At 42.7% G+C, this 12587-nt stretch overlaps 1 protein-coding gene and 1 long non-coding RNA gene across 11 annotated transcripts in view; one reads left to right on the top strand and one right to left on the bottom strand.

The window, feature by feature from the left end:
- The first annotated feature begins 2049 nt into the window (after positions 1-2049).
- Positions 2050-10597, top strand: LOC308572555. The gene is made up of 2 exons (XR_014001805.1): positions 2050-2378; positions 4097-10597. It is a non-coding gene; the product is annotated as an uncharacterized lncRNA (long non-coding RNA).
- Positions 10150-12587, bottom strand: part of MED24 (mediator complex subunit 24) — a 51039-nt gene continuing 48601 nt past the window's right edge. For 9 of the 10 annotated variants that reach the window (XM_081168642.1, XM_081168645.1, XM_081168646.1 and 6 more), the window contains one exon: positions 10150-11278. In XM_081168642.1, coding sequence (XP_081024768.1) covers positions 11162-11278 — 117 coding nt within the window. In that variant the 3' untranslated portion in view covers positions 10150-11161. The remainder of the gene's footprint in view (positions 11279-12587) is intronic. The other variant, XR_014001797.1, reaches the window with a different exon arrangement.

Raw genomic sequence — 12587 nt, 5'->3', positions numbered from 1 at the left:
ACACGGATGTCCTAGATCTGGAAGGGTTTAATAATTCGTTAGGATGGCATGCATATCTGTGGTACGACAAGGCAAGGACTCACAAAATGTTTAAAAACCATATTGTCAGAAAAGCAATATTTATGGTCTGGACTAAATATAAAGACTTATTAGAAAGTAAGACCCCGAGGTGGTTATCACCAGTGGAGGCTAAGGCCCGAAAAAAACCCAATATGGAGGCCGGTTGGCTGAAATATGGGGAAATAGTAGAAAAAATTGGAGATAATTGGAGGTTACAGAGCTATGAAAAACTAAAGAACAAGGTGCAAGACTGGTTTCATTATGCTCAAATCCAAGAGGTGTTTAAGTTGGATAAAAAAAACAGGATTCCAGGTGGAAAAATCGAAACTAGAGACAGAACTGTTAGAACCAAAGACTAAGCTATTATCAAGAATGTATAACTTGCTGCTTAAATGGAACACTCAGGATGAGACAGTTAAATCAGCCATGATAAAATGGGCTCAAGACATTGGGTACAACATTATGTTTGAAGACTGGGAAAGGTTATGGACCACCGGTATGAAATTTACGGCATGTAATGCCTTGAAAGAAAACATTATGAAAATGATATACAGGTGGTACATGACCCCAGTCAAGCTTGCTAAGATATACCATTTGTCTGATAATAAATGTTGGAAATGTAAGGAGGCTGAAGGGACATTCTTTCACCTATGGTGGACCTGTCCAAAAGTGAAGGCCTTTTGGGAAATGATTTACAATGAGTTAAAAAAGGTGTTTAAGTACACCTTTCCTAAGAAACCAGAGGCCTTTCTCTTGGGCATTGTCGGCCAGAAGGTGTTAGAGAAGGATAGAACGTTTTTTATGTACGCAACTACAGCAGCAAGAATTCTTATCGCAAAACATTGGAAGACTCAAGATTTACCCACACTGGAAGAGTGGCAGACGCAATTGATGGACTATATGGAATTGGCCGAGATGACTGCCAGGATCCGAGATTTGGGAGAAGAAACAATGGAGGAGGACTGGAGAAAATTTAAGGACTATTTGCAAAAATTTTATAAGTTATATGAATCATAAGAATCCGCAGGATCTGGAAAGGTTAGCCCCAGCAATGAGAGTGGATGATATATGAAACTAAATTATATTAATGAAAGGACTAATGTTTAAATGTTTAAAATAACATTATATTTGCCTTTAGAGTAAATTAATATTAAGTAATTTAAACTTAAAATGTAATTATCTGAAAGTACAAAAGAAACGCATGAAACAAGGTTATAATTTGCTGATATTTTTATTGTTAAGAATGCATGGTGAGGGAGATGTGGGGAAGTCCGGTAGAAGACTGAAAAAAGCTCTGAAATGATGTATCTTCTTTTCTTTTCTTTTCTTATTATTCTTGTTTCTTTGTATATCTGACTGTGTATCTTTATCTGGAAAAATGTAATAAAAAATATTTTTTTAAAAAAAGGAAAGTGCCCCCCTGTAGCTCAAGACCACCCCGAAAAACATCATACATACATCACAGAAGGAGGCGGTCTACAGCAGAAATGCATCACAGGAGGCGGTCTACAGCAGAAATCCTGTCTGCCAGGACACCTTATAACGGTCACTGATTGCTTTACCTGGGCAGTCTGGCCATTCTTTTGTGATGGTTAATAGTTTAGTTCCTGAATCCAGGTCACAGACTCACCCTATTCATACAAAAATACGCCCTTGAGACAGGATTTGTAAGCAAACAACAATGGGGAGGCTTTCCTATTTCCTTTCTCCTTGCAGAGAAATATTTGAGGTCACTGGGAGAGTCAAAATGGCTTTAGGATTGCTCTCCTGTACTATTTCAGACACGTGGTTTATATACAGTTACAGATAGGTAGCCGTGTTGGTCTGCCATAGTCAAAATAAAAAAATTCCTTCCAGTAGCACCTTAAAGACCAACTAAGTTAGTTCTTGGTATGAGCTTTCGTGTGCATGCATACGAAAGCTCATACCAAGAACTAACTTAGTTGGTCTTTAAGGTGCTACTGGAAGGAATTTTTTTATTGTGGTTTATATACTTATGTATGTTTGCCTTGTACATTTATGAACATTTAATTTATATCTGAGACCTTAGAATTCTTATAACACCAGAGGCAAAAGTGAGCAGAGAAACGGATGCAACTCTGACCTTTGTACCAAAGTCAACATTCCAGTTACACAAAAGCAGTAAGTTTCTATGCACACCCTACACATATCTCGCTATACAGGAAACCCAGAGGCATTGTCACAGTCGAACACTTTCTAGCTAGGCAAAAGTGCCTCAGGGATGTGTAGGCATGATCCCGTGAGTGGCTGTGGCCTGAGGAGGCTGTTCTCAGGCTTTGCTGAATTGGCTTTATCCTGTGAGCTGGTGCTTCTGTGATTTATTTTGCCCTTATATGGCTTTATGCTGGGAAGCAGTCTATAAATTTGTACACAATTAATATGAAAAATAAACAGAGAGGCCTAGAGGGCTACACTGGGCCCTCAGGTTTGAGGCATCTTACCCCTGCCATTAAGGTCCCCTTAAAGAAGATGCAAAATACGCCCTCAGAGGAAGGGATTGCCACCATATGGTTAAAGCACATTTATACTACTATAGCAGTCATGGCTGGGAACTGTAGATTAAGGGTGCTGGGGGTTGTAGCTCTGTGAGGTGTAAACTACAGTACCCGAGATCCTTGAGGGGGAAATTATGACTGTCAAAGTTTTAAATGTATGGTGTGGATGTGGCTGATACCAAAGGAGTGGCACATAACAAGCCTCATCCCTTTTTTCTCTTTAGTTTGTAGTACTGTAGTAATTATAATTTAGGCTGTGTACATGCCATAAATCCATTTATTTATTAGATTTATATTTTCCTCCTTCCCTCTCAAAGGAGCCCAGGGCCGCCAACTGATCCACAATTCCAAAGCGAAAACATTCTAAAACAATTACATTTAAAGGCATTAAAAACAGTGACCGCTATTCCTTCTGGCAATCCCGGGATTGCCAGGAAACCAAATTCTTCAGTTACCATATGCCTAGGTAAATTTAAAGAGCACTGCCTCGAAAGAATTGTGGGAACTATAGTTTGTTCCTCACAATTCCCAGCACGCTTAGAGAGAGCTACAGTTCCCAGGGTTCTTTGTGAGGGTGGATGGGGATGTACTTTAAACAAATGGTATGCACACAGCTTTATTTTGGTTCTTCAAGTTGTGTTTGGAACATACCAAATATACGAAGGGGCACTATTAAAAAGGTGTGGCTGAAGAGAAGATGGCTGCAGGGCCAAGGATTTTTATTATTATTATTATTATTATTATTATTATTATTATTATTATTATTATTATTACTGCTGCTACTAAATTTATTACCCACCCTTCAGAAGCAGGTCCCAAGGCGGGTAACAACAATAGAAAATTCAGAATTAAAACCAGTTAAAATAGAATTGTCAATATTTTTTCTCCCTACACATGGCCCTCATTTGATGGTTAACACGAAACGTGACAGAAGAATCACTAGGCTGAGAAGCAGGGCTGGCCCAAAACATTTTGCTGCCTGAAGGACAAAATGGCACACACACACACACACACACACACACACACACACACACACACCCCTAAAGAGGCTGACTGGAGCAGCAGCTGCAGCTTTACCACACCTGAATGCAGTAAGCTAGCTTAGGGCAGGGACTCATCCCTGACCATTGGCCATGCTGGCTGGGGCTGATGGGAACTGGGAGTCCAGCAACTTTTTGAGGGTACCATGTTGGCTACTTCTGGCTAAAGAGATGCAGGGCAAGGCACTGTGGCACATGCCCCTCCCAACACCTCGCTGCCATTCCCCGTCCCCAGCACTTGCCATTTTAGGCAGCCACCTCACCACCACAGTTGTCTACACATGACAATGAACACACCCACAAGCTTCCTCTGTACATGTGCAAGTAGTTGTGTGAAAGGGTGCACGCCTGTTCGTTTGTACCACTCGGTTGTTGTGTACATTTGGTGAGTGTTACATGTGAAGATGGTACAGGCTCAATTATTTGCAGATTGTACACTGTGAACTAGCAGTCGATTCCTCAACTGTTAATAAACTGCAGAGAGAAATCAACAGTCAGGATAAGCTGAGCTGGGCTACCTTTCAGCAAACTACAGAAGAGAAAATGGGAATCCTCACACGAACACACCCTGCAACATTTTTTTGAAGCTCCAGATAGTCAAGGCAAGAATAACAAGAAACACCTTCAAGTCGCTCTCAGACATGTTCCAGAGCTAGCTGAACCTACTCTGAAGGCAAACACTTCTCCTGGGTGCTGAGTTATCAGCTGGATGGCTGCCAGGGCATCTTGCTCCTTGAGGTGATGGGGCTGGTGTGGAATGCGTCCAGACTTAAACCTGAATTTGTCACACGCCTGAAATAGATTTCCAGCAACACATTTAGCACCACATGTAGCTTACACCCCAATAACAGCAAAAGAGGAGGTGGTTCCACCCACAAACTTCTCCAGGTTTCCGATATAGTCATCTTAAAATCTTATTTACTTGATTTGGAGGGAGGAGGACCCATGACTCAGCTCTCCCACTGCTCTGTCTGCCGGCTTACAATCCCAGTTTCTGACTCTGACCACAGACCTCAAGTCACACAGACACCATACCTTTAAAGCACATCCCTCCCGCTCCCTGAATCCTGGGAACCAGGGCTGACCCAATATATTTTGCCACCTGAGGCAAATCAACTGTGGCAGCAGGCAAGCCCCCTGCCCACATCTGGGTGCAGCTGAGCTGGTGGCCAGGAGTGGGAGAAGGGGCAGCAGCTGGGATACTGAGAATTGCGAGGAGGTCTATATTCCCTTCACAGACCTACAACTGTCAGTTTCCTGTAAGGAAGGATTGATTGGTAGACCAGTCCTAGAACTGTAGCTCTGTGGGATGAATAGGGGCGTCCTAACAACTCTTAGCATCCTTAACAAACTGCAGCCCCCATAATTCTTTGTAGGGAAGCCACGACTGTTTAAAGTGGTATCATAGCACTTTAATTGTATGGTGTGGGAATGGCCTGGGCCTTTCAGAAGTGCAACACATTCGTGTATGGTTCCTGAGGCAAAGAGACTTTTGCACTAGGATTACTCAAACTCGGTCACAGGGTCAGATCTCTGTCGAAGCTTGTTGGTTCATACCTACTTTTCCACTTCCTGGGCAGCTTGCCATGACATATCAGCCCCAGACCAGAAAGTTTTCCAAAATTGCTACATTATTCGGTGGCACTTCCTGCTTGCTGTTTGCCTAGGTTGCAGGACCAGAGAGGTGCAGAAAACGAAAGGTTAAGAGCTTATTGTTGGAAGGTTAAGACCAAATACTGGAAAAACAGAAAGAAAGGGGGGGGGGAACAATAAGGAGAGTGGGAAAGCAAACAAGGAAAAAACCCTTAAAATGCAAAGCAGAAAGGGGAGATGGGGATGGGGAAGTTTACTTGTTTCCAAACATCAGGATTTAGCATTATGTTGAATATCCTTAGTATGTAATCCAGACAGCTGTGCAGTTAAGCAATTTGGACTTTGGACTTAATCATCTTGGGGAAGGGGTTTTTACTTACGGCGGGTGCCTTTAAATGTTAACATGTACTACTACACTCACTTCAACTGATTTTGAACCACCAATAAAATAGCCCAAAAGGAGGATGTGTTCCGACTGTGTTGGGTCTGGCATTATTCTTATTTCAAGCTGCTGGCAATCTTTTCATCCTGACAGTGGTGCTTTCCGAGTTTTGTGGTTGGTCACAAATTATTTGAAGGGGCCAGTGGAATGTTTAAACTAATTGACTGTTATGAAGGAAGGAACAGGACTTTGGTTGAGGAGGCAAGGAAAGCTGGATTTCACAGATATGATCTAACATACAACCACTCTAGTGGGTTAGCAGATGTTGAAAAGTTGGGTACTGTGTAGTTGTTCACTCTCCCTCATTCTTAGCTTCCTGCTTGAAATTTGGGCACCAATATTTGGCACATAAATGAGCATGACACCCCACCCTACTTTGAGGTCCCTCAGACATCTGTGGGATTCTTTGAAGTCATTCCTCATTGTTGCCAAATTTTGACTTGATGACGTATTCTGCTAGGCCACGTTCTTAGAAAGTGAAAGGATTTCCTTCTGCTTTTCACACGTTCAGACAGATCACTGCAGAAATCACATTTTCCTAACCTCGGTTTTGACAAGCCCATCAGCTTGACTTAGCTTCAACAGGCTGGGCCAAGGGAAGGAAAGTCTTGAGTTGCAAAATGTTGAGAAGTATCTGAAGCTACCAACAAAAAGGACTGAACTTCTCAAGAGGAGAGCTTGGTTGCCTCACAAACCAACATTGCTTTCAGTTTGGGTCAACAGGTCAACCAGACAAGCTTACAACTCTGACCATGAATTTGGATAAAAAAAGCAGTTTTGGAAAATGTGTAAGTTTCACACTGGCTTGGAATACTCCTTAGTTATCCATTTCTATTTGTGTTGACTATTTGTCCCAACTTCATGAAATCTTGCACAGAGAGTCTGCACAATGACAGCTGTAAGATGGTAAAATTTTAAAATGTTTGGATTTTGAATGAGACAAGACATTTAAAGAGTTTTTGCTTGCAACTGTCACCTGTTTCTCCTCAGTTTGTGTGCGTCAATCATCTCTAGTTTTTCCTTTTGCTGGTTTAGAGTGTATCCAAATGCAAGGGAAATAAAACAGCTGCTGGACTTTCATATAATTTTGCCCCTGTATCTTCAATAAAAACATGCAATACACAATAGAAAAATAGAACTCAATATAACATAGTATCAGGTGCTACTTCTCTAATCTGAAAGCATACACTGTTCTGATTACAAAACAATAAACATGTCCCTGTTTTGAGATGTAGCTATTTTGGCAGCTGTTTGGATTTTCAAATTTGCTAATTTGCTGGGGGTGCATGCAGATACAGCCCACAGACTACTCACTTCTGCTGTTGGGCCACTGCAGTCTCTAACAGGAAGCTGGGGAGGGAGAGGGGCTGGTAGTTTGCTTCATTTGGGCTATGTTCTTTTCACATTCTTATCACACCCTGTCATGCTAGAGCCTAGGCTCTGCAGACGTACTTTCCGCATGCCAAAGGCCTCCATCATATTTCAACTCCCTAGATTTACAACTATGGCCTCTGTGGTCCCTTGCGCTACCAACGTCAATCAACTGCTGTCACAGGCAATAGACCTTGATCATCCCCTCCCTGGGCTGTGGGATTTATGGCCCACTCTTTCGTTTTGAAGAAGTCACTCCAACTCTAGGGGGTTACATAAGAATTGGACAACCACTCATGCTGCTATTTATATCTTGTTCACAGGAAATAAGAAGGGGGGGAAGCAGACATAAGCACTCTCCAATACAGAGTGTAACCACTTTACTTTGAGTCACCCTGAGATTAATTTCATGCGTACTTGCTCCAGTGCAAATCCTGGCAACCAACAGTGTTCTGGACGATGATCTGGGGTCAGTTGTTGCTTCCTCACCCAGCCAAACAGGAAGGAAACACAACCCAGACTCCAAGAACAGCATCGACTCCAAATCCACTAGGGTCCCTTTTACAGGTTTCACCAAGCCAACCAGGCAAAAGGCTGACCACTCTACCGAGTTCAGATCACAATTCCCATTAAAATTTGTATGGACTACATATCAGCAGAGTCCAGTTTGCAGCGATTGGTTGGCAATCTCTTTCAGCCTAGCTGTGCGCTGGCTGTGTGCCTGTGTGTGATTGAGACATGGGGGTGTTGCCATGCGCCAGCCAAACAAATAGTCCAGAATCTGATTGGAAGCCCTGCTCGTTCCCAGTTTTTCCTTTGCCGTCTTCTTTGTACATCACAGGCAATTCCCACAAGCATGGCTTGCAGGTGGTGAGGTTGCCTTACCTCATGCTTAGGTCCTGCTCGTGTCCAGAATGCCTCAGACTCTCTGGGGTTTCATGATTCATATTGGGAAACGCTTGACGCAAATGTGCAAGAGCTGCTATGACACCCAGGATATCCTGAATGAAACGGCTTTAGGAATACCTGTAAATTACACTCAGATATTACTGGATCCAATGGAAGATCAGGAAGGGCTTACTGAAGATCCTGGGAATTTCCCAGGATACTATAAGGTATCAGGGACTTCTGAACCACTAAACATATCATTAGACTAAGCCCCAAATAATATTTGGATCTCATACAGAAGGAAAGAGGGCAGGATGGGGAAAAGAGAATGCATGAGTGACTCTTCTTTCCATGCCTGTGGGTTATGTCCAGATTGATGATTTGGCATCTTAGCTGTGGGAACATGCGCAAGTTTTAGATGTGCATCCAGCTCAGGCTTGGTCTACACATGCAGCACAATGAGGAAGGAATGAGGTGGCAGAATGGATTGTATCACTTAGACTGCAGGCTATATGGATGCATTCATATAGATAGGTAATATGTAGCTTTCATCGGTCCGTTTCAGGAGACAATGGAGGAGTGCGCCTTTGGGGGAGAGGTCAAGCTTTGGCAGGTTGCAGTGCCTGCCATGGCTGTAGAGAACATAACTAAATATTAAGCCCCCTGCAACATCTTTCTGCAGGCAAAGCAGCTGGAGTCTGATGCTTTGGACGTTAGCCGGAAGTGTCAGAATAAGTTTCATAAGATACTCTTTTCGGCCCTTCTGCACTGACACTGCTTTTAGCAAACAAATATTGGCTCAGGACAGGAATGGTACTTGTGGTGGGGAAGGAATTGTCACCCCATCCCTCAGGTTGGACAGTTCCGTGGGCAGGGGTTTTCATGCACCTTCACCAAGCAACTACAGCTTCATCCACTTGCTTGAATTTCCTGCCCATATTTCTTCTGTATGCACTTAATTAACCAGTTTTGATCTGGAGGCAAAACCGCTTCCTTGCAGAACAGGGACAATTGAATTCCACCCCCACCAAATGAGCAAAGCCCATTCATCTCCATGAATGGATTCTGGACAACTTTTCCCTCCACCCACAAGTTGCTTGAGGCTAGGTGGGAGTCTATCTGACATGGCTGCAGTTTTGCCAGGATGATGCCACCCTACAATGCGTGTGGAAGTAGGGTGGGGCCAACGTCATCACAAAGCCTTACTGTTTTCGGCTTTGAGTTTCACCCAGCATGAAAATGGTTGGGTTCTAGATCAGCAACCCCACCACTTTCATTAGCAAACTGTCCCGGCTGTGTGGCATATAAGTGCATGACACAAAGCCTCTGGCGGAGTCTGTCGGTCAGACTCTTCTTCCCCAATTTTTAAGCCACCCAACTCTCTGACATCCCATGTCCAACTTGCTAGAACTCAAACGCAATCTGCTACACATTGGGAGGCAGGTTCAAGCCATGTCACAAAGAAATCAACTGGTGGTCGCAATAATCTTTACAGCTATCTCCTTAATGATCCTCACCAAGTCTTCCATGGTATATTGCAAGGAAACAATTCCAAAGGTAATTAAAAAAACCCCACCACCCCTTGACCTTGTCACAAGAATCAGAAGGAATGCAGGATGAACTGCCTATTACTCATGTGTGCAATAAAATAAGACAAATGGTTTACAATCACATTGTGAGCAATCACATTCACAAATTCTGGAATTTCCAGGAAACCATAGGGGTTTAGTGGCACTTCCTCATCTACAGAAATCCTAGATCAGGAATGTAAAGGCAACCAATTTTAAGGCAAACATTTTTCCAGAAGGGTAACCAGGTTAGGCTGCTGTAGCAGAAAAATCAAAGTCTAGTAGCATCTTAAAGACTAACAAATTTAATACAGTGTAAGATTTTTTCGATGGTAGGCTCCAGTTCACGAAAGCTTATGCCGTAATAAAGCTAACAAAAGACTCCCTGTTAATTTTAACGTGCTGAGGGCGAAATAAAATGAGGTTGGGGGCCTTAGAACCTCTGCTCAATAGTCCGACACTATCCTATCTAAGCTCCTGGGAGTCCAACCAAAAACGGCCTCCTTTTCAAAGCCTATTTTTGCATCCATAATAATTAGAAATTTGCTGAGATTCCCAGGATGTTCAGTTATGTGTGCAATCCCAAACTCTCTGCTTCCAAGGTATGATCATGGAACCAGGGGATAAACATAGCTCTGTGTTTCACCATACGAATTTATTAAGAGGGGACAAAAAGGATTCTCCCCAGTATTTATACAAAAAAGCAACTGAAATTGTCTAAACTTATATACACAAAGACAAGGAGGGGAAGCATGTAGGATTGTCAGCATTCTCCTGTTTACTAAATTCAGCCTCTATATTCCCTGAAGAGGAAAATAGTGGTATAGAATAAAGTTATTTGATAAATCAAGATTATAAGATATTTACCTCTGTGCTAGCCAATCATATAAAACACTTACTGTACAAACTGGTTGCCCCAGACTAGGCTGGCTTTTTCCATGCTGAAACATAATGGACCTAATTAGAAAATTGTTAAATGTAATTATAATGATGTCTTGATCAGAAACTTTTTTAATTTGTTTTTGTATTTTTTAGATTGACAATACATGTTATACATTGTTGAACTGCTATATTGTTGAAAATGAATAAAAACTATATATATATATATATATATATATACACACACACATATATAAAATAATATAGCTGTTTTCATAATGATTTCTGCAACTTTTTTAAACATACTGCTAAAATATCAAAAACCATGGCACTTCTGAGACACCTTGTAATGGGATGTGCTGCTTGTAAATGTAGTTTTGTTCAAGTATTTGATTATTAAAGAGAAAAAGATACACCCAGGAATATATAAAACAAGACAAACAAAAGGGGGGGGGGAGTATTAGCAAAAACTGATGGACACATTCAGACGTCACATGTGTGAGAAGTGGAAGTGTGGCTTGAAAGACTTGGAATGCCAAGGATCCTTGGAAAAGCTGGGATGGCAACCATGGGGACTCCAAACCAACTGGAAGGACAGTCTTGAGATGCCTTGGAAACCGACTCAGAGGTCTGCCCCGGCGTATTTTCTCATCACAGCAATGCTCACTTCTGTAGAGCATGTACACAATTCAACGCACGCCACGTGGTAGCTTCCTTGGAACAGAGAGTGTTCTCCATTATCGCATCGGTGGGATTTTGATCTTAGGGTTCCCCATCTCACCCGCAGCAGGGCCCACGGGATGCTCATAAGGCAGCGATGGCTTTGGCTGCCACCCTGCGTCCCAGAGGCAAGCTGAGATCCGTGATGGCCAGCACAATTCTTGGGCTAGACATGGTGGATGCTTTCACCAACTCCGACACCTGCCCAGAAGTAAAGAAGGGGAAAGAGGTCAAGGAAGACATGTCAGTGGCAAGTAGATACTAGCAGAGTGAGCTCTGGGGTGTAGTGTAGGTTCCTCTTTAGCGACCCATTTCCCTCCATGGCAAAGAAACAACTCAAGAGAGCTTGTGGCACTGGTCCAGAAGCACTGCCTAGCCTGTGTCTCATACCGCGTGCAGGGGTGTTTACAGTGGTGCCTCGCAAGACGAAAAGAATCCGTTCTGTGATTCTCTTCATCTAGCAGTTTTTTTCGTCTTGCGAAGCAAGCCCATTGAAGGATTAGCGGATTAGCGCTATTAGCGGCTTTTAGAGGCTTTTAGTGGCTTATCTGCTGATCAGATCAGCTGATAAGCGGCTTAGCGCTATTAACAGCTTTTAGCGGCTTATCTGCTGATCGGATCAGCTGATAAGCGGCTTAGCGCTATTAGCGGCTTTTAGCTGCTTTTAGCGGCTTATCTGCTGATCGGATCAGCTGATAAGCGGCTTAGGAAAAGGGGGGGAGGGGGGAAAAACCAGCAGGAACACGCAAGACATTGTCGTCTTGCGAAGCAAGCCCATAGGAGATTCATTTTGCGAAGCACCTCCAAAACGGAAAACTCTTTCGTCTAGCGAGTTTTCTGTCTTGCGAGGCATTCATCTTGCGGGGCACCACTGTATATTTATTTACTGCACCTGTAAATATTAGCAGACTTGGGCATGATTCATGGAATTGTAAGCCATAAATTTTTTTATTGTCTTTCTGCCAAGGCATTGTGGGCAGTAAACAAATTTGAAATACAGGGGATAAGGAGAGTTACAAGAGAACAGCAGGCATATCTCAGGCTACTGGAAGTTTGTTCAGGAGCTGATGACCTAAACTCCCTGGCCTGGGCTTCTTCCTTTCTGCTTTTCCTCAAGGCATGAAAATCTTTAATTGGCCTTTACACAACCCTCTTTTCCCAGAGTCTTTTGGATGCTGAGGAAGCTGGAAATTCCAGGGTGGTGAGGGAGTAGATTTCCCCATGAGATCTTTTTCCCTTTAAGAAGAGGTTGATATTGAGAATTTATACCTTCTGGCCTAGGCACTCCCAGCATAGGATTAACAGTAGCTGAGGAGATACTGGAACCTTACCTGTTATGCTCAAAGTGGAATAACAGGTAAAGCAGAATAAATATAATAATGACAACAGTTATTATTATTTTGTTCCTTTCAACAATTGTTCCCTCTCAACTGTTTTTCTATACACATGATTTTGAAAAGTCTGCAGAATTACATTATACATCAACCCCAACATTCTGTAATGTGCAAAC

The sequence above is a fragment of the Podarcis bocagei genome, assembly GCF_964188305.1.
Source record: "Podarcis bocagei genome assembly, chromosome: 13".
Taxonomy (NCBI): domain Eukaryota; kingdom Metazoa; phylum Chordata; class Lepidosauria; order Squamata; family Lacertidae; genus Podarcis; species Podarcis bocagei.
The sequence above is the reverse complement of the archived record's forward strand: the minus strand, read 5'-3'. Positions and strand labels throughout refer to the sequence as shown.